Source organism: Stegostoma tigrinum, chromosome 14, assembly GCF_030684315.1.
Source record: "Stegostoma tigrinum isolate sSteTig4 chromosome 14, sSteTig4.hap1, whole genome shotgun sequence".
Taxonomy (NCBI): Eukaryota; Metazoa; Chordata; class Chondrichthyes; order Orectolobiformes; family Stegostomatidae; genus Stegostoma; species Stegostoma tigrinum.
This window is the reverse complement of record NC_081367.1, coordinates 65,876,255-65,899,157: the sequence shown is the minus strand read 5'-3', so window position 1 is coordinate 65,899,157 and position 22,903 is coordinate 65,876,255. Positions and strand designations below refer to the sequence as shown.

Below are 22,903 nucleotides of genomic sequence, written 5' to 3'. Positions count from 1 at the left end.
CTCAATGAAAGTAGTGTTTTTGACAGTGCCATCTAAGGAGCCTTGGTGATTTTCTGCAGTATACATTGCTGCTACTAAGCATCGGTGGTGGAGGAGAGGATGTTTATGGATCTGGTGCTAACCAACGGGGCTGCTTTGTCCTGGAGGCTGTCAAGCTTCTTGAGTGTTGTTTTAGTTGCACCCCATTCAGGCAAGTTGGGAGTTTTCCATCACACTCCTGACCTGTGGCTTGTGGAGAAGCCTTGGGGAGTCAGGATGTGAGTTGTTCACTGCAGGAATTATAACTTCTAAGCTAGCCTTGTAGCCTCAGTATGTATAAAGCTAGTTGAGTTCAGTTTTGGCCAGTATATTCGCCAGGATGTTGATTGTGAAGGATTCAGCAATGATAATGCCATTGAATGTCAAAGGGCAATGGTCAGGTTCTCTCTGGTTGGAGATGGTCATTACCTGGTACTTTGTGGTGTGGACGCTACTTGCCACTTGTCAGCCTAAGCTTTTTGTATTGTCTCGTCTTGCAGTGGTGCAGAGCATTCCATTTCTGACCTTATAATGGAGGGAAGGCTGCTAGTGAAACAGCTCGAGATGGTTGGACCTAAGGAGCTCCTGCAGAGGTCCCGGAACTGAGATAATTGATCTCTTGGCATCACAATCATCCTCCTTTTTTCAATGCTGCATAAGAGCCATCCTGCACTCGAAATGTTCAGTCTGTCTCTTTCTCCACAGATGTTGTCAGACTTGCTGCGTTTCTCCAGCATTTTCTATTGTTGTTCTTGTGTGCTAGGTCTGACTGCAACCAGAACAGAGTTTGTCTGCTTATTCTCATTGACTCTAGTTTTGCAGGGACTTCTTAGTGCAACACTCCATCAAATGTGGCCTTGAAGTCAAGGACAGTCAGCCTCACGTCACCTCTGGATTCAGCTCATTTGTTTATGTTAGAACCAAGGCTACAATGAAATCAGGAGCTGAGTAGACCTGATGGAACCTAAATCGAGTGTCAGTGAGGAGGTTATTGCTCAGAAAGTGCAGTTTGGTGGCAGAGTTGATAACACCCCCCATCACTTTATGATTTAAATTGCCTAAATCACTGGAAGTGAACAAAGGGGAATACGACTTTGTGAGATGATATCAGGTGTGAGGAAGCTCTTTTGGAAAATCAACCCCACTGTAGCCCAGTTGGTTTGTTTTTGAGCTGTAAATTCTATGTCAAAGGATGGGGAGTTCTCTGATTTGTATATCAGGCTTCTACATGAAGGCCATCCTTTGTTTATCTTTGCAAAGTATATTTCAACGGCATGAGCCCCGTTCAATTTGAACCCTATGTCATATGGTTGAGTAAGGATTACAGTTATAACCTTGTGTTGTTTGACTTACAGAAATATGTACATAATATGTTAAAGTTGCAATTGTGATTTATTGTGACAGAGTCATTCAGCAGAGTGGAATGTGAATATTGCTGAAAAAGATAGATTTTGTCTTGCAATCATCAGGTCAATTCACAAAAATTACCAATGAAAAAAATAAATGACTGAGTAGAGTTTGCACATTCTCCCTGTGTCTGTATGCATTGCCTTCAGGTGCTCCTGTTCCCTCCCCCAGTCCCAGAGATGTGCAGGTTAGGTGGATTAGCTCTGCTAAATTGCTCCATATTGTGCAGGGATGTGCAGGTTGGTGCATTAGCCAGGGTAAATGCGGTAGTTACTGGGAAAGGGAGTTGGGTGGGTCTGTATGGGATGCAGTGCAGAGGGTCTGTGCAGACTCGATGGCTGAATGTTCTCTTTCTGCACTGTAGGGGGTTCTATGACAAGGTTATGCTGCAAGGTTGAAATTTCTCAGTAGAAAGAAAACTGGAGAAATTTGGCCTGAACGATGTGCCATAGAAACCGTATTTGCAATTTAGTTTCAAAGGTTCAGTGTCATTCATCAGATGGTGCAAATTGAAGTGAATGCTTTTAAAAAATATATCATCGCGTTATTAAAAACCTACTGTTCCATTGCAATCTTTCCAGATTTTGAGTAACTGGCGAGAAGACCGTTACCAGGATGACATGAAGGCCCGACAGATGATGCACGAAGCTCTGCAGCTGCGTTTGAATCTGGTGAGACAGCAGCATGGGTCCCTTCAGAAATATTTATTTTCTAAAAAAAAAATTGGGGAGGCACTTGTTCAAAGTGAGGAAGTGCAGGGCAGCATTGGTTAACCCCCTGTGTGTAGTTCCCTTGCCCCCATAATAGATGTCAAAGGTGGAACTGTGTTTTCTCCCATTCTCTGTTCTGTTGCTCTGGAGGGCGTAGAGTGTGATCTTTTCTGGCCCTTTTGAGCGATTGGCAGGAGGATCTGATGTCGGCTTTAAGGTGAGTGCCCCCCCCCCCCGCCGTCCATGACAATAGTGATGAACCTGAGCTGTGAATGTCATGCAGTGGTGCAGTGGGAGAAACTACCCAATGATCCCGCAGCCCAGTAAAACTCAATAAAGCAGCAGTGTTGACAGTTTGTCAAGCTGCAAGTTGCTGAGAAGGCGAGCATTTTCTTAGACTTTTGCAGCAAAAACAGAGTAAAAGAGAAAAATGAAGATGTTGTACAGTTGTATGGGGCTTTGGTGAGAATAGTGCACACAGTTTTATTATCCTTAGAATGTGTGTTATGATGGTCCATTTGACTGTTTTCTGGGATGAAAGATTAAGTAGAATGGGCCAATAGCCTCTGTATAGCAGAGGTGATCGCACTGAAAATTGTAAGGACTTGTCTGGGTTGATCCCGGGAAAGTCTTTCCCCAAGCTGGAGTCCAAAACAAAGGGCACAGAGTTTCAGGATCAAGGTTCCACCATTGCGGACTATGCTATGAAACTTGGCAGGTGTTTTTGGGATCCACCACCTCAGAGTTTTGAATGTTTAGCCATTGAATGGATTCAAAACTGAAATTGACAGATTTTTGGATTTAACGAAAATCGAGGGTGATGGGCACAATTTGGGAAAGTAGCTTCAGAGCCAGCTTCAGGAATTGAATGGAATCCTCCTGCTCCTGCTTCCTGTCATGTTCTTGCGAATGTTTTGTTTTTACCTTGGGGAGGTAAACGAGCGTTGCTTTTAACTGAGATGACAGGAAGATATCAGGCACAAACTTCGTGATGAGTTTTGACTCAATTTTTGTCACTATATGGGGAGGGGGGGAGGTGAAATATTTTGCCCTCTGCATGCTTCTGGAGGCAGTAATGTCTTTTGAATGGCCAATAGGAAATGCTGAAAGATGTGTGATTGGTGGTTTTTGGCTTCTGTGAGCATAACAGTGGGCCAAAAATTTAATCCCAACCCATGTCTTTCAAAAAGCCCCTTGTCCTAGTGCTGCAGAATGAGGGAACAAATGTAACCAGCCTGAAGACCTGATGATTGGGTTGATATAAAGTGAGTTTCACCAAACATTATTAAAAAAAAAACAGGCTTTCCGTGGCTTTAGAAGTTTGTATTTCAGTTTCAACAATGTTCCCTGAAATCAGTCCCTCCGAAGAGGAGAGGTTCTTCTCCTGAGATTGAGTGTGTACGTCTTTGTCCCCGCCATTATTATCCCTGTTGCTGGAGTTAAGGGACTGGTGACGGTGTGCAGCCGGCTTGTAAATTGGCACTAACGTCCCAGTCTGTCTATCTCTCAGGCCACTGTTAAAAAAGGGTCTGAAAGAAATCGTATGAAGGCAGTTGGGGTGGATTTTCTGCATGTGGGGCTCTGGGAGGCAGTCAAGTCTGGCCTAGTGATGTCAGATGACAAAGATGGAAAGAAATCATTTTGGTGGCACGGTGGCTCAGTGGTCAGCGCTGCCGTCTCGCAGCACCAGGGACCCGGGTTCGACTCCACCCTCAGGCGACTGTGTGGAGTTTGCACATTCTCCCTGTGTCTGTGTGGGTTTCCTCCAGGTGCTCCGGTTTCCTCCCACAGTCCAAAGATGTGCAGGCTAGGTGGATTGGCCATGCTCAATTGTTATTAATTCACGAGATGGGATCATCACTGGCTGGCCCAGCATTTATTGCCTATCCCTAATTGCCTAGAGGGTAGATAAGAGTCAAGAGCTGTGGGTGTAGAGTCATATGTAGGCCAGACCAGGTAAGGTTGGCAGATTCCTTCCCTAAAGGATTTGCCCATTGTGCCCAGGGATGTGCAGGCTAGATGGATTAGCCATGTGAAATGCTGGGTTGCACGGATAAGGTAGGGGGAAGGTCTGGATGGGATGCTGTGCTGAGGGTCAGTGTAGACGCGATGGGCTGAACGGCCTGCTTCCACACTCTGAAGATTCTTTCATTCAATGCTTTTATGATCGATGTTTCCAAGCGCTGTTGCTGGCGAATGTGGGAGAGGAAACATTGCCCTGATACGAGATGCCGAGAGAATTTCTGTACCCTCTTCTTCTGGTTCAACATTTTGAGCTATGTCTTGTCTCATTTCATTCAAAAATATAATTAAGATCTGACTTGGTCTGCTCAGCTAACTCTTCACTTTGGAAAATATAGGTGCTTTTTGGAATTAATTGTAAGTCGTATATCATTCTAGAGGGAATAACTGTGTTTGGATCTATCTTTCCAGGTTGGTGGGATGTTCGACACTGTCCAGCGTAGTACCCAGTGGACTACAGACTGGGCTTTACTGCTGCTACAGATCATTACCTCAGGAACTGTCGATGTGCACACTAACAAGTAATCCTTTTATTAATAATGAATCAAAAGATTGCATTAAATCATTCTGATAACTTATTATAATCTTTTTTCTGAGCAACCATGGGATTGATTGTATAGCTGATTCAAGCACTACAAGTTTTGCCAAGCTTTGAAAATCCTCACACTTTCACGGACTCCTTGACAGGAACAAATTAGTAGACATTGGCAAAGCTCTGTATAAATGGCAAGAGGTTCTGATTGTCTGACTAATGTCATACTTTCCAGTCTTTGGTTCAGGTGTTTTAACTCTTCTGCACTATTTCTGTTTTCCTCTCCCCTTTCCTCCAGTTGCTGTTAAACCCTCTTAGATTCCACTTGCTACGCTGCATTGTGAGATAATATGTGGGTCTCAGACATTTTCAGCCCCTCTAGTACGCACAAAGGTCTGAAGTATGAGCATAAGTAGGCCATTGGTACTTCAAATCTGCGCCATTCTATGAGATCATGGATGATCTACTTTGTGTTTCAAACTCGACATTTCCAACTTACCCCAACCCCCTCCAATTATGTTCACATGTTTCATCAATGACAGCGAAGTAAATCAAAATTTGGTTCAAAAGGCTTCGTCAAGTCCTCCAAGAAGTGGAGTGATGCTCTTGAGATTTTGTCTGATGTTGTACAACGATTGCCAGGGTTTTTTTCATTGTAGATGCAGCCCAGTTAAGATTAGGCATTGACTTCCCTGTTTGCCGTTCCCAGTGAACTCTTCACCACTGTGCTGGACATGCTGGGAGTTTTAATCAATGGGAGCCTGGCATCAGATCTATCCAGCACCTCCCAGGGAGGATCCGAAGAAAACAAACGGGCCTATATGAACTTAGTGAAGAAATTAAAGGTGAGTCAAAAACACAACTCTTAACCCGCCAACCAAAATGTTCGGAATTGGAAACAAAACCAGAAAATTCTGAAATACTCACGAGAACCTGCATAATGAGAAAACAAGTTACTCTTTCAGATCAGCGATGATGCATCAGAATGGCCGGGTTCTGGTGTTATTTTTAATACTTTGATTCGTCTCATTTCAGATGTTTCCATTACTCTTCACCAGATTATTTGATATTCAATTTTACATCTTTAATAATGTTGACACCCCTTTACACCACCCACCCACACTGCTACCTCTGTAGTGTTCACAATAAAGCCAAGAGCATCCTACCAAGGAATCCATTGTGAAGCATTTCACTGCTTCACCCGCTGAGTGTCCTTGGAAGACCAGGAAGTCTAAATGCTGGCAATACTAGCATCAGTTGGACATTGATTGTAGTTGCTGAGGGAGGTTGCTGGGCAGGTGCTGATATTTTTCCAACTGTCCAGCTCAGGGGAATATCGTGTGAAATGACTGTTATATTACCTTAATGGCTTTAAGTGCAGCAGATGCATAGCATGTACTCAGACAGTCCCCGGACTGCAAGAAGGTTCTGTTCTTGAGTCCATTCGCAAGGCAATTTGTACGCAGGATTATATTTGTTAACTGCAGCAAAATGTTCATATGTCAAATTACACTCCTGTTTGGGATCATGTTTGTAAGACTGAGCATTTGTAAGTCAGATGTTTCTAAATCAAGATCTTATGGAGGTTTCTGATAATAAATTTAGCAGTCTTAAACTCACTCAGCCTGTTTAGTGAATGCCATTACAATTTTTATGTACTAATTTAGTTTGTACTTCATTCGGTTACCCATTTGTATCCTGCATTTTCTAGCAGTTTCAGAGAACCATTAGATTTCCTTTTAAGTTTTGGCTTAAGTATGAGTAAACGAAGTTGTGATATCCTTTGCCTCAAACTAACTGGTGTCGTAAATGTGATACTTCATGGTGCAGGCCTTATAACTGTGTTGGTAACGTCACACCATCTTACCCTGTCAGAAGTGGTGGTGTGGTGGTAATGACACTGGATTAATAATCCAGAAGCCCACATTAATATTCTGGGGACATGACAGCTGGTAAAATTTGCATTCAATAAAATGCTCTTCAATCACAGCCATGAATTCACTATCGATTGTTATTAAAATAAATGTGCTGTCTGGTTCACCAATGTCCTGTAAGAAAGGAAATCTGCCATCCTTACCTGGTCCGGCCTACATGTGAGTCCAAATCCACAACAATGTGGTTGACTGCCCTCTGGGCTGCGCAATAAATATTGGACTAGCCAATGATGCATGTGTCCTCTGTTCAAATGTTTTAGAAGTGCTAGCCTATGTTACGTGATCTGTCCCTTTCCTGCATTCTTCAGCATGCATAGTGATGCTTCAGGCTTGAGGAAGGCAGAAGGTTCAGTAAGTGAGACTTGGCTGTCATTTCTCAGTATGCTCCACTTCGGGACGTACTTGATTAGTACAGACTGTACTTGTACTCATTGGAACATGATGCAATTTGACTCGAAGCAGAAACTGCAATCCTGGATGTCTCATGAACATCATGCATTCAAAGCAAATAAGGCTCCAGAAGGGATCTGTTCTTGCAATTTTATGAGACAAAATCTTGGCATGACGTTCTGGATGTGGCATGCTGCAAGTTTGCCAGTACCTGGGTGCAAAGGAAAGGGGACATGAAAATAGTGAAGCCTTGCTAAAATTATCCAAAGCAGTAGTCAGATCACAACTGAAACACTGACTAGTTTTGGTTCCTTTTATCCAACTAAAGATCTAATGGCATTGGATGCAGTCCAGGGAACGTTCACTAGGTTGGACCTGATTTTTTTAAAATTTAAACTATTTTTCTAATAAAACTGTTCAGAGAAGTTATTAGGCAAAGAACAATGCACAAGATTTCCTACATGATGTGGCTACGGTGTTCTTAGACTGGCCAATTCCCCTCTTCCCACATCGGCATTCTTTTGTTCCATTTTTAAAATCCTAATCTACTCTTTCTTCCCTCAGCCTTCTCCCTTCACTCCTCTTTAAACCTTCCATTCTCAGTTTAGTAGTGCCAATATTCGGTCAATGTTCAACTTAAATCTCTCGCTCTCTAAAAAGTTGCAACGACTTCCAGAATAGTGTATACATAGATAACAAAGTGTGGAGCTAGATGAACACAGCAGGCCAAGCAGCATCTTAGGAGCACAAAAACCGATGCTTCGGGCCTGGACTCTTCTTCAGCCATTGGGACTGAATTATATACTATCAGGGATAAAAATAACTTTGCAATTTTAACCGTCAGTGCCAGAAAAGAAATCTAGGATCTATGTATACAACCGAGATAATGAGAACTGCGGATGCTGGAGAATCCGAGATAACAAAGTGTGGAGCTGGATGAACACAGCAGGCCAAGCAGCATCTTAGGAGCACAAAAACTGACATTTCAGGCCTAGACCCATCATCAGAAGTAGTCTTGGCTTTAAGATCTATTAAAAATACATTTAAATTCATGATGTTTGATTGAATTTAGAAAGGATTTTTGTGTTGATCTCCACAGCTCGGCAGATAGCTCTTTCCCAGTTCCCCTTTTGAATGACGTTGTTTTGGAAAAAGTATTGGGAGCACAGGAATCTTTAACACATGTGAGATATCTTCCTCTGCAGTTTCAGTGGAGATATTTAACATAAAGCTGTGGATGCCTATTTTAAGTGGATTAGAAGCAGGAACTTCATGCAAAAGCAGTAGGTACTAATGCGTTGTATTCTTCTGTGGCTCAGTTCTACAATAGTATCATCAGGGCTATGTCGGGCTATGCATCAGTACACTATGGGAAATAAAAGCCAAAGAACTGCAGGAAATCAGAAACAAAAACAGAAATTTCTGGATAAATAAAGAAGGTCTGGCAGCATCTATGGACAGAAATCAGAAGTTTCAAGTCCAGTGACCCCTGGGAAAAGATGAGTGTGTATGCTAAAGGGGTGGAATGGGAAGGAGTAAACAATATGTAGAGGTGGATTCCAGAGAGAGAGAGAGAGAGAAACATTTGGGCAGATGAAGGAATGGGTAAAAGTCAGCCTTGTGGAATGAATAGCTGCTAATCATAGAATCTCTACAGTGCGGAAGCAGGCTGTTCAACCCATTGAGTCCTCACAGACCCCCTGAAGAGCATCCGACCCATGCCCAACCCCATGCCCTATCACTTTAACTCTGCATTTCCCATGGCAGATCCACTTAAGCTCCACATCTCTGGACACTATGGAACAATTTAGCTTGGCCAATCCATCCAGCCTCCACATCTTTTGGACTGTGAGAGGAAACCAGAGTACCCGGAGGAAACCCACGCAGACACAGGGAGAATGTGCAAACTCCACACAGACAGTTGCCTGAGTGTGGAATCAAACCCAGGTCCCTGGGCCTGTGAGGCAGCAATGCTAGCCACTGAGCCACTGTGCCACCATTAATGAAAATCATTAATGGCTCACAATGTATTGTTTGTGGTAGCAGCCTAGGTGATGAGAAGGCCTGGTGTGTGCGAGATTGGGTAAGGACATGAGAGAAGCTGCTTAGTCCCAAAAATTGGCAGACAACTGGAACCTCAGAGTCATTTTTACAGACAGAACATAGGTGTGCTGTAAGGTGGTCGCCCAGTCTGCATTTTGTTTGCCCAGTGTAGAGGAGACCCACATTGTGAGCACTGAATACAGTAGACTAGGTTGACTGAAGTGCACGTACGTCGATGCTTCCCCTGGAAGCTGTGTCTGGACTCTTGGATATGGAGGAGGGGGGAGGTCAATGGGCAGGTGTTACACCTTCAGCGATTGCAACTCAATATGCAATGTTTGCATTGGTTGAGTCCTGAATTTTCTAAATTTTCTATTTTCTAAATGGGGAGAAAATTCAGAAGTCTGAATGAAAAAGACTTGGGCATTCTAGTCCAGGATTCTCTCAAGGTAAGCTTGCAGGTTGAGTCAGTAGCCAGGAAATTAAATGTAATGTTGGTATTTATTTTGAGAGGACTTGAATATAATAAAAGGGTTTACTACTGAGGCCTTATAAGGCTCTGGTCAGGCCACGATTGGAGTATTGTGCGCAGTTTTGGGCTCCATATCTCAGGAAGGATGTACCTGCCCTGGAGCAGAGGAGGTTCACGAGAATGGTCCCGAGGAGCATTTGAGGACTCTGGGACTATACTCATTGGAGTTTAGAAGGATATGGGGAGATTTAATTGAAACTTACAGAAAACTGAATGGACTGAATAGCGTGGATGTTGGGAAAATGCCTAGGAGAGACTAGGACCCGAGGGCACAGCCTTAGAGTAAAGGGAAGACCTTTTAGCACAGAGATGAGGAGAAACTTCTTTGCCCAGAGAGTGGTGAATCTATGGAATTCAATGCCTCAGAAGATTATGGAGGCCGGGTCATTGAGTACATTTAAGACTGAAAAAGATAGGTTTTTGATTATCAATGGGATCAAGCAGGAGAATGGGGTTGAGGAACTTATCAGACATGATTGAATAGCAGAGCAGACTCGATGGGCTGAATGGCCTAATTTCTGCTCTTAAGTCTTGTGGTCTTATGGAATTGTAAATACTCTTCTGTTTTAAAGTCTGCAACCTGGTGGCTTCATTATTTTAGCAGAGAATTGCAATTTGAAAAATACATTACACTTTCTACATAACCTTCAAACATAAAACAGCATGAGATTCCAACTAATTATCTTGCTATTTACCTTTTGCTTCTTAATAATTTGTTGCCATAGTAACCTTAAGTAGGACAGGCATTTTATGGAATCTGCAATGTCATAATCAGTAAGATAGTTGCTCTCCTTTGAGAATACACCCTCCCCCTCCCCAAGCCTGTCTTAAAGGGTGAACATAGACTCTTATCCTAGCACCTGGGCCCTCACATTATGTTGAACATAGCCCTTGTCATTGCTGTTAGCAATTCTATCAGGAAAAAGTGCCACCATTTCAATACGTTTTGGAACTTTATCCTTTGACTTCTGAAGCCGAATTACTAATCCGACCCAGATATGAGGAGTACTAAAGCCGTCAATTTTAAGAAGATTTTAATTTACTGAAAGGAAAGTAGTTGACCAACATCAGTTGACTTTCCAATAAGCACAAGAATTCCACAAAATTGGTGCAAGAAAAATGCCCTATACTGGCCAAATTTAAGAGTTGAACCTTTAGAGATTTTGACAGTTTTGAGAGATTAACATTAAATGCAGTTTGGACTGTCTCACGATACCTCATCTCAACGTAGCTGTATGAGCATTCATTATCTGGAAATGGTTCTTCCAGATGTGTGTTTGGCTACAAGACCAAATGTACTGTTCAGTGGTTTGCAGTTTGTCTACCTTGAAGTTTTAATGCTTATTCAGTTGCATACTTTAAACATAGTAAAATACAATGGAACTACTGTATTTTTGAAGTGTCTGTCCTGTTCCTTCTCATTGCCATAACAAGCCTTTCAGTTGAGGGAGTGTGCAGTAGATTTGCACCTCAGCTGCCTCTGATACTGGGGTCTTGCTACATGGTCTGGAGGGACTTCTGCATTATCTTCCTTGTTCTTCAAGCGTAAAGGTGTTTTTTCAAAGCTTTACTAAACATTACTAACAGGAGAGAAGAGGTTGAAGCTTTCCATCTTGCACTCTTCAAAAACTATTCACAAGAAGCAAACCCAACAAATAGTACATCAGTTTCTACAGAATGGGAAGAGGGTGCCTTTGTTTGTTGGGGGCGGGGGTGTCCATCATTGTTGTAGAGTTGTACCGAGAACTGTCAACCATCCATTTTATTTCTCAGAGTGGGCAGTTGGACTGTGATTAGTCTGAGAGTCGCCATTGGAATGCAACAGAGTTTGGCAGTCTCAACACGCCCTTCTCTCAATAGAACCAGGGCCCATGTGTCAGGTCGAGTTAAGCTTCTTTCCCACTCCATAGATGGTGTCCAATCTGCCAAATATGTCTGGCATATTTGGTTTTTATTTCTGTCGAGTATGTTGTGTATTTTGGGCATCACAAATTACATTTAGCCAAGGTGCATTTTTGCAAAGAAATAAATGTGAAGAGTCTTTTCACTCCAACAACTTTTCTGTAAATTTGGTAGCACTCCTGTCCTTTGCTCACAAATGCTCATGGACTGACAGGGGTCATGCTTGAGCAGTGAGAAGCAAAAGACCAGAGCGGACAATAGGAAGATTGACGAAGCAGTCTATGCTACAGTTACCTTAGGTCAAAAAGCCTTGCTTGGTCTGTGTTTTAAAAAAAAAAATTCATGGATCATGGTCTGTAGCTGTGAGATTGTCATGCACAGAAAAACAACATCCTCTGTTGTTCGTCACTTCCATAAGCAATCTGTGTCTGTTAGTTTTAATTGAGCCTACTCACCCTGCCCAACATCCACTTATTCACTTAAACTAGCCCCTTACCACAATTGGCCCCAGTGATGTAGATTCATATCTTTTTAGTTGTGTGCTGCTTAAGTCTTTTCACGGGCAGACCCGATATGAATCAATAATATGGTGAAAGCACTGAGGAAGGAGCAGGTGCCTGGGGCGATGTACATAACGAGCCTCCCTCTGAGCCAGAAGGCCCAGGTTCAGGGACCTGATGCCCAATGAAGGTGAGTTCACAACACGATCAAACAGGTTTAAGTGTCAACCTCTGAAGCTTCCAATTACACACCAATGGCTGGCAGTAAGTGTGGGAAAGATTCCTGCCCAGCCACGCGACGGAAAGAAGCTGGAAGCCTTAACCATTGCTATCAGAGCTCCAGGTTACAATGTGTTTGTAAGAAAACAGGTTAACACAGCAACCCAGACTCCCGAAATGATCCGTAGCACCATGACCACAGAGAAAATGTTGTGATGAAACTCACTTATTTCAGTGAGTTAACTTCCAATAAGCCAATCAGATCATGAGTGTGCCACACTGTTCTGTGTTGGTGGGTTATCTTTCATGTGCTTTCAGAATTATCTTGCTTCTTTGCAGTTACAGGTGTTCAGGAACCAACGCTGTGAATACTGACCTGCAACACAGGTGAAAATATCAATTCTCTGCCATATTCAGTTCCCCTGACAACCTCTTCCAACTAAAAACAGAACCTTCAGGCTAACCTGACCGTGATGTATGCTGAATTCAGATGCATGGAGCTGTTGTGGCAGCAAAGAATGTGAATGATACCAGAATGTTTTGCTGTCTTCGCGTTTGGTTTCAGACATCATGTTTGAATCTTAATTCCCATCTCTCTATCCTGTTGTCCCGTAAATTTACATGTTTCAGGGCTAAGTCAGCCTTCAGAGATCCAATACACAAAGGTCTCCCAATGATGATATCCTGATATTAGTTCAACATCATCCGAGAACTGAGGAAGGGTCACCGGATCCAAAACGTTAAGTCTGATTTTTTTTTTTCTTCATTGATACTGCCAGACTTGCTGCGCTTTTCCTGCAACTTCAGTTTTCGTTCATCTGAAAACTAGTTACCATCATAAGTAACATGCAAATCATGTGTCTAACTCCATATGGTTGCTCAGCCCATAACCTTGAATTGGGTATGACGTGGAATCCAGGTTAAGATTGAACATTTTAGAACTTTATTTCTTCAACTGCAGTTGTATGCACATAAAATATCCACACTGTCGAGTTAACTACCCCTTCTCAATTAGTTCTGTGAAGTATCTTTTCCTTTGGAATGAAACATCATGGGATTTAATGTGTTTGTCTTGTTTTTGTCTCTTTTTCTGTCAGAAAGAACTTGGTGACAAACATTCAGAAAGCATCGACAAAGTGCGTCAGCTGCTGCCATTACCAAAGCAAACCTGTGATGTCATTACTTGTGAGCCAATGGGATCTTTGATTGACACAAAAGGCAACAAAATTGCAGGATTTGACTCCATAGACAAAAAACAGGCAGGTATTGTGTGACCAGAGTGAAGACATCTCCTTGTTTCAAGGTTGTGCTACGGCTCCTTGCATTTTCTGAAGGGTCTGGTTCTCTCGCCATTTTCATTGAAGAACCCCTCTTTAAATGGAGTAATATTTATAAACTGACCAATCTAAAAATTGCAATGGCAATTAGCAGGCATGGTATGAAAATGCTGCGCGTATGGGGAGGTAATCCAGAGAGCCAGGTAATGTTCTGGGGCCCCAGGTTCGAATCCTGCCACAGCAGATGATGGAATTGGAATCCAGCAAAAATCTGGAATTGAGACTCTAATGATACCCATGAATCCATTGCTGATTAGCAAACAAGATGGGATTTTCCCAACAATGTCCTTTAGGGAAGGAAACTACCTTCCTTCCCCTGCCAATATGTGATCCCAGACCCATAGCAATATGGTTGACACTTTAATTAGGGATGGCTTTAACTGCCAGCCTAACCAGCAAAGCCCATATGCCATGAATGAATGAATAAATAAAAAGCAAATACACATTTAATATGTTTTTGAGTAAACAGGTAGTTTCTTACAAATATCAGTGAGAGGGATGCCCCTCTTCCTCACTGCTAGGTCTGACAGTAGCAGATTGAGAGGTCAGGTAGTTATTATTATCCTTCATGGTGCACAGAGAGCCAAAGTTGAGGAGAATGTGAAAGTAGCAGGAGGAGATTGGGGCAATGGGAAAACCCATTATGGTGAGGGCAGAAGCTTGCAGAGAGCAGGAGCCTAGAGAGAGTACAAACTGAGGAAGAATAGGAGCAGAGAGAGTGGGAAGAACACACCTTTATTCACAGCTTTTCACTAATCCTTGATCTTGGTGCCATGTGGTCTTGACCCTCTGCTCTGTTCAGAGTCTGGAAAGACTCTGCAGGCCTCTCATGGTGGATTCCATTTAGAGAACCAATGTTTTAAGAGTTAGTTCAGATTGAATAGAATCTCCACGCTGAAATCTCTCATATTATGCCACAGTTTTTCAAAGAGAAGAAGACTTCTTTTCCCCCACTGACCAGGCCAGTACCTCCAGAATAAATCACTCACTCACTGTTGTGTGTGGGAGCTTATGATGAAGAAATTCGCTGCTATATTTCCTACGTTGTAACAGCAGCAACGCTTCAAAAAATGCATAATTGGTGGAAATTGCTTTGGATGGTTTGGTGTTGTAAAAGGTGTTATATAAATGCAAGTCTGTTTTATTTAAATGGGTAACAGAAAGTGCCAGAAGAACTCAGCAGATCAAGCAGCTTGTGTGGATAGAGAAAGTTAATATTTCAGGTCAATGCTATTTCATCAGAACCCTTTGCATTTGCTTTCTCTTATCAGATGCGGGAGAATGTGCTGATCTTCTCTATAGAAAATGGTATTGGACAACCACTTGGTCCTCCCATTTTGTAAACTGTGTAAAAAGCATTATTTTTTAGCTCATTTCAGTTCTGAAGGAGGGGTATTGGGTTCAAAATGTTTCTGGCTTCACAGTTGCTGCCAGACTATTGAGTTTCTCCAGCCCTATCTGCTTTATAAGAGAGCCATACTTGATAGACGTAGGACTGATATTATCGTAGGCGTTAATTTATAAACTGGTTAATCTCTTCATCAAAAGAGCAAACATGCTATCACTATGACTTACTTGTCAGTTTGAGTCTTTTGCTGCATAAAGAGAAAAGATGTTTGTGGGTAAAGACAGCGTAACACTAAAATAGAGAGTAACCAAAAACTTAAACATTTACAGTCTATAGGATGAGTTCTGTGGCTAAGGAGTTGAGCATTTGATTTTTTTCTTGTTTACTCAGCCGTTTTTCTTCCCTCATCATAAAATGATAGAATCCCTACAGGAAGCAGGCCATTTGGCCCATTGAGTCCACACTGGCCCTCTGAAGAGCATCTCACTCAACCCCTCCCCACCTCATCCCTGTAACCCTGCATTTCCCTTGGCTAAGCCAACTAATCTGGACACTATGAGCAGTTTAGCATGGCTGGTCCACCTAACCTGCACATCTTTAGACTGTTGGGGGAAACTGGAGCACCCATAGGAAACCCACACAGACACTGGGCAAATATGCAAACTCCACACAGATAATCACCAGAGGGTGGAATCGAACCTAGATTCCTGATGCTGTGAGGCAGCCATGCTCACCCCTGAGCCACCGTGTCACCTCACCTGTTGATGTTGCTAGATATACAGTCACATCAATGTTTGATGTCCTCCAGTGGCTGGCCCATGTTTCATACATGATGGCAGGAGTTGTGGGCTGTCCCCTGGGGAGACTAATTCCAAGATTTTGCGCTTAACCAGAAAGTGCATGCATGCAATTTCAACAGAATATATAGAAATTTCAAAGCACACAAGGAGCAGGTTTAGCTCATCACACTGTGAGAACTCTCTTTTTAAAAAAAAATGCATACCATTTTATCTCCACTTCCCAGCCTGGCTGAGTGTCCACTCTTGAGGCTAAGAACATGCAGGCATGTGTTGGAAGTAACATTTGGATCATACGTTTGTCAGCCTGCGACCAACTCAAGCAAGAGACAATCTACCCAAAATAAAAACAAAGAATTGCAGATGCTGGAAACATGAAACAGAAATTGCTGGAGAAACTCGCTAGGTCCGGCAGCTTGTGTGCAGAGAAAGCACAGTTAACATTTCAAACCCCGTGAACATTTTGTCAGTCTGATCTCAGAACTGGACTTGAAACATTAACTGAGTTTTTCCGTCTACAGACGCTACCTGTTGTGCTGAGTTTCTCCAGCACTTTGTTTTTGTTTTAGAAAATCTGACACTCTCCTCTTGATGGTCAACATCAGGACCATCACTGAATTCCCTACTACAACATCCTGGAGTTAGCATTGACTAGAAACTGAACTAGACCAGCCATTAAATACAGTGGCTGTGAGAGGAGGTCAGATGCTAGGGATCCTGCCCCAAGTATCTTACCTCTTGTCTCCCTAAACTATGTCCAAGCCAGAATTGTGATGACTACTGTATGATGTCCTAGGTGGATACATTCCAGCAACACCTAAGAAACCTGACACCAACCAGGACAAAGCACCCTTCTTGCTGGGAACTCTCCATAGCATCGTCAATACTTACTCTTCTCACCACTAGTGCACAGTGGCTGCGGTATGGGCCACCCATAACTGGCACTGTATGAACTCACAAATAGTCCTTTAACAGCAAACGTGCAAACCCACAAACTCAGTCACTTGAAAGGATAAGGGCAGCAGACCCATTTGATCACAAACATCTAGAAGTTTTTGTTCAAGCTGCACACTATCCTTACTTGGAAATGAATCATCAGACTTTCAGTGTTGCTGAGTGGAAATCCTGGAACTCCCTTCCTAACAGCATTGCGGGTGAAATCTCCACTCACTCCAGAGAACTGTATCATTTTACAAAGGCAGCTCAGCTAACTTTCTCGAGGACAGTTCGGGATGGGCAATAAATATTGGCCCAACCAACAACACCAAGATCACATGAATAAAAAAGTGGGTAATTGTACAATTTGTGCAATGTCTGCTGATTTATCAGTGAGTTGGATAGAGTTTCCTGACTTCCTGTAGGTTCAATGACTAAACTGGCCAAAGCATCACTAAATAGCTTTATTATTGATTGGAGCTTTGCTTTCTCCTTTCTTAATAGCACGGGGAGGAATATTTTTAAGATTTCAGAGCATGTTTTCTCTGTGTTTATGTAAGTATTGCACTGTTACATTTTTACCTGATATTTCTTGATGTTTCGATCTAAATGGCAACTTATTTTGTGTGCCCTAGGGTCTCCAGGTTTCTACAAAACAGAAGGTCAACCCTTGGGATTTATTTGAGGGACATAAAAATCCAGCTCCGCTCTCCTGGGCCTGGTTTGGCACGGTGCGTGTCGATCGGAAAGTTATCAAGTATGAAGACCAACACCATCTTCTCTTGTACCACACGCATCCCAAACCAAAACCAAGAAGTTACTACCTGGAGCCTTTACCACTCCCTCCAGAGGATGAGGAGGAGCCTCCCACCCCAGTCTCCCTCGATTCTGAGAAGAAACCAATTGAGATTTCTGATCAGACCAAAACCAGTCAGGAGGAGGAGAAAAAGACCAAGAGCAGGAAAAGGAAGCCAAAATCTTCAGCATCAAGAACAGACGTAAGGGACATCTTGTACCATGTCGGCAATTGTGTTCCTGTTCCTTTCTATCCATACTTCAAGTGCAAGTGAATTGAAGGACAGCATCCCCCTGTTAATGATGTAGGTTTTTCTTAGGGTCAGGGTAATTGAGGGTTGGAGAACCACAGGGTGGATGGTTAGAGTTGAAATACAAATGAGCCATTTAGTTTCACGGCAGAGCTGACCCAAGAGGCTGAATGACCTTCTCCTATTCATATGTTCCTGCTTGTCCCTTGAAAGCATCATTTGACCCATTAAACGTAGCCCTTTTGAGGTGAGAACTCCAGATTCCGACTCTACTTAGTGCGGGGAAATAAACTCCATTCTAATTTCACTACACAATGGCCCAACTCTAACCTTTAGATTGACTACTGTCCTTCTGAATTCCTCTGTCTGACAATAGAGCATCTTTGTGTCTACCCATCGATTTCTTTTCATCATTGCAAACTTCTCAGTAAAATCACTCCTAACCTTCTAACTTACGTAGTTAAAATCTACATTTCTATAGCTTATCTCCATAACTCGAGCCTTTAGATACTGGTGTATCTATCCTGCTGCTTCTCTGAGGAATATCTCCTTCTTGAGATGCTGTGTCAAAATTCATAGAATTCCAGAAAAGATCTGGCTGAGTCTCTGCACATCTCTGCCCCCTTTTTATTCCAAACTCCTTGAAGATAAAGACTAACATTCCATTTGCTGCTTTAAGTTGGTTTTTGGTTGTGGCGTTTTTAATGATTGTATGCTTGGGCATACAAATTCCTTTTCTCCACCACTGTATTCATTTTCCTACCAGTTAGAAAATATTCCATTTGGGTTGGTTTAGATCTCAAGTGGATGACTCTGTACTTTCACTCATCGAACACAGTTTTGTCCACTCACTTGCCTTCATAACTATTGGTGCCCAACTACCTAACACCCTATAACTTCGAACTTGCTGTCACCTACAAACAATAAACAACAGTCTGTTCGTTCTTCTAAATCATTTACTTGCATGGTTCCAAGTGCTTGAATTGGATTTGGTTCTCCAAGGGAGCCTGCACATAATGACAATCACGAGCCTCAGACTGCAAAGCTTACTTATACTAACCCATACGCTTGCTAAATTGTCCAAATTCCAAACCTGAGTAGTTAGACTGGTTATCAGAGCAGGACTTTGTTTGGTGCTGAGAGGACAGATCTTTGTCCACCTGTTTTGTTGCACAATGCCCAGCATCATTAGTGTGCTCTGTCACCTTGTCAACAAATTAATACTAGTTTCTCTCTGTTACAGGACTATCAACAAAACAGTGCTTACAGAGTGCCTCCAAATTACACCCCAATGTCTTCTCAGATGATGCAGCATCCCCAAGGAGCCCCTTCGTGGGGCTACAATCTCATGGGTCAGGCCCCGCAGACAGGGTTCTACTTTCAAAACCAACCGCTCCCACCAGGTAAATGCAGAGGCACAGACTCTGTTATGTCTCCCTGTTTCAGCTACATGTTCCACTGCGCAATGCCTCTCGTATCTCCATGACTCTTCAAGTCTGGCCTCTTGTGCTTCCTCGATTTTAATTTGTTCAGGATTGGCAGTTGTGCCTTCAGCTGCCTTCCAAACTAGGCTTTGGAATTCCTCTGAGATAATGGGAACTGCAGATGCTGGAGAATCCAAGATAATAAAATGTGAGGCTGGATGAACACAGCAGGCCAAGCAGCATCTCTCTCTCTCTTTAGCTTTCTGTTCTCCTTCACAGTGCTCTTTAAAATCTCTCTCTTTGCCTGGATCTTTTATCACCTCTCTCGATAGCTGAGTCTATGGCTCAATGCCACAAGTGTTTTGTTTTAATCAGGATCATTGTTGTTTAAGCTCCTTGGAATGTTTTGTCATATTCTGTTGTTACTGTCGATGTGTGCTTGGAGCGTCTGTAGTTTCTGGCATCTTTCACAACCAAAGAACACTGCAGTGTGGTTTGCAGCCTTTTCAAAGACCTCTGGGATGTGGTCACTGTAATAATTTAGGAAATGCAGGAGCCACATTGTACACAGCGAGCTCCTGTCTTAATGAAGGGTCACTGGATTTGAAACTTTAACTCTGCTTTCGGTCCACAAATTCTGCTAGACCTGCTGAGTTTCTCCAGCAATTTCTGTTTTTGATTCTGTAATTAAACAATATATGCATTTCTATTCTTTTCTATTCTTCCTAATTAATTTGATACCTTCACTTGTTGCACACAGTATATGCCAATGTTTTGCCCGGTCGCTGAATTAATCTTGTTAACCTTGTGTTGGAGTGTGGGTGTGGGGCTAGGCTGGTTTGGAGGCCTGTCTTGGATCTCGGACTGTGGCCCAACTACCAGCATCCTTGCGTTTCTTAGGCCTCACTCCTTGCTGTTTCCCTTGTCTTTCTCTACAGCTTTGAATGTCTATGGCACTTTCTTCCTTGGTCGAAGTGCTGCAATGTATGTCAACACTTAAGACATTTCTAGTCGTTGTAATAGTCAACTTACCTTTCCAAGACACAGCCCCATGATTAGTGACTGCATTTAAAAACATGTCTACATATCTAACAGCTAATAGTGACATTTGAAGGTGTCAAACCATTTAACCCTTCTTTGTCAGAATGATTCAGCACCCATGAACATAGCGTGTAAAGGAAATTTCAATCTTAAGCAGTGCACAGTGGTGGGGAAGCGTAAGGAAAATTGTTTACCTGGCAAAAGCAAAATTAACTGTAACACTAGTTACAGTTTGTGAACCTGAAAATGATCCATTCTGTCCCTACTTTGTTTCCTGTTGGCTGGCAATTCCTCTACCTGTGCTATATATAGTCCCCCACCACCATGAATCTTTACCTTGCCTTTTATGTGGCACTCTGTTGAATACTTTTTGCAAATGTACGACATCCACTGCTTTCACTTTAACTACTCTACTTCCTATATACTCAAAGAACTCTTTGACAAACGTGGTTTCCTGTTCATAACTCAATTTAGAATCTGCTTGAATTGTATTAATGATTTTTTTTTCTATACTGTCCTCCTACTTCATTAAAATCAGATTGCAGCATTGTCCCAATGACAGATGTCAGGCTAGCCAACCTATTAGTTTGTTGCTTTCTATGCCGCTTCTTCCTTAAATGGGGTCATTATGTTCCTGGCTTTTCAATGTATTCCAGCCAATGCATGCATTAGGCCATTAAGATCTTGGCCATCAAATCTGGAAGAACTGTCAGGCATAAGAACACAAGAAGTAGGAGCAGGAGTAAGCCATCTGGCCTGCCAAGCCTTTCAATAAGATTATTTTTGATCTTTTCATGGACTCAGCTCCACTTACTTGCCTGCTCACCATAACCCTTAATTCCTTTACTGATCAAAAATCTATCTATCTTTGCCTTAAAAACATTCAATGAGGAAGTCTCAACTGCATCACTGGGCAGGGAATTCCACAGATTCACAACCCTTTGGGTGAAGAAGTTTCTGCTGATCGCAGTCCTAAATCTGCTCCCCCCTATTTTGATGCTATGCCCCCTTGGGTCTAGTTTCACCTGCCAGTGAAAACAACCTTGCTGCTTCTATCTTATCTATTCCCTTCATAATTTTATATGTTTCTACAAGATACCCCATAATTCTTCTAAATTCCAATGAGTATAGTTCCAGTCTACTCAATTGTTCCTCATTGGACAACCCTGTCAACTCCCGAATCAACCTTATGAATCTCCTTTGCACCCACTGCAGCGCCAGTACATTATTTAAGGGAGGAGACCAAAACTGTACACGATATTCCTTGTGTGGCCTCATCCAGAAGGTGTACAGCTGCAGCAAACTTCTCTATTTTTAAACTCCATCCCTCTTGCAATGAAGGACAAAAGTCATTTTGAATTAGCTTGAGCCCCTTAAATGCGCCAATGTACAATATTTTTGTTGTTATAATTGTTTTGTGTTCTTCTCTCCCTTTTGCCCTGTGACTTTCTGCTATTATTAGGATGCTTTAGTGCCCTTCATCATGAAGGCAGGTACAAAATACTTGTTCACGTTTTCTCCCATTTTTTGCTTGCGATTATTAATTCTGAGTCTCACACTTTAAGATATAAGACCTCTTAGCTAATCTGAAATTGATCTGAATGATTTTTGGCATATGCACCAATCTAGAAATGTGGAAGCTTGCAAGATGGTTGTTCCCCCTCTTTGTCAGCAGGAACAGGGACATTTTGAATGGGTCAGATCCTTATCTACAAGATACCCCTTGGAAAAGCTAAGAAGGGGAAAATAGATCCCTACGTTGATGTTCCGCAATGTGAACTTGATATTTCCCTTATGTCACCGGTGGTGACTTGGCCTGAACCTGGATGGGATGCTTGCAGAGGGTCAGTGCAGACTCGATGGGCTGAGTGGCCTGTTTCTGCACTGTAGGGATTCTGTACCATCAGCAACAGCTGTATGACAAATAAATGAACAATTATTTATATGACGTGAAATAGTTGTGTAGCCATTACACATAATAACCTGAAGCAAACCAAATGATTAAAGACAAGGTTCAGCTCGCAAAAAACAAAAAGCTATCTTGACTTTTCACGTTTGACACTTGGATTAGAGTGTAGTGCCAGCCAATGATTTGCAAACTGATTGACATGTGTTTGAGGTGCTCTTGACAACATGGAGAAGAGTGCTTAATACAAGATGAGCCTTATTTGACCATAAACTAGGAGGTGCCATGATAATACTCCATTATGCTTTATGAATAAAATTTGTCACTGAATGTTTAAGGCTTTTTTTTAAACATTCTGGGAGCGAAAGGTTGGTTTTAGTCATGTAGCAGTGACCTTAAGCAGTCAGTGTATTTAAAAAATGAAAAGTTTTACTTGCATTAATTATATATGCATCAATTAATTGTATAATGTACATTGCCACAACAGTTCAACTAGTTTGCGAACTAGTGATGAAAACTTGACTTCCTTCAATGCAATCTTTGTCACTCCGATCCTACACTGAGCTGGTTGATTTCTTTCATTGACAGAAACATCAGTGAATTTTATGAAACAATAACCACAATAACAATAGCAGAAGCCCAGCCTCGTATGGACTGCAATGGTTCAAGTAGGTGGCTCAACACTGCTCCCTCTGGGCAACTATGCGAGTCCAATAAATCTACTTAACCTGCACATCTTTGGGCTGTGGGAGGAAATGGGGGCATCAGGACGAAATCCATGCAGATTTAGGACGGCTAAACTGCCCATAGCATTTAGTGATATGCAAGCTTGATGAATTAGTCATGGGCAATGCCGGGT

At 42.4% G+C, this 22,903-nt stretch overlaps 1 protein-coding gene across 4 annotated transcripts in view; it reads left to right on the top strand.

The window, feature by feature from the left end:
- LOC125457561 (mediator of RNA polymerase II transcription subunit 12-like protein) overlaps nucleotides 1-22,903 on the top strand; it is a 568,603-nt gene that overhangs the window by 488,499 nt on the left and 57,201 nt on the right. For all 4 annotated transcript variants that reach the window (XM_048541933.2, XM_048541934.2, XM_048541932.2 and 1 more), the window contains exons 33-38: nucleotides 2,007-2,096; nucleotides 4,569-4,678; nucleotides 5,399-5,534; nucleotides 13,307-13,468; nucleotides 17,263-17,625; nucleotides 18,917-19,076. In XM_048541933.2, the coding sequence (XP_048397890.2) occupies nucleotides 2,007-2,096; nucleotides 4,569-4,678; nucleotides 5,399-5,534; nucleotides 13,307-13,468; nucleotides 17,263-17,625; nucleotides 18,917-19,076 (1,021 nt within the window). The remainder of the gene's footprint in view (nucleotides 1-2,006; nucleotides 2,097-4,568; nucleotides 4,679-5,398; nucleotides 5,535-13,306; nucleotides 13,469-17,262; nucleotides 17,626-18,916; nucleotides 19,077-22,903) is intronic.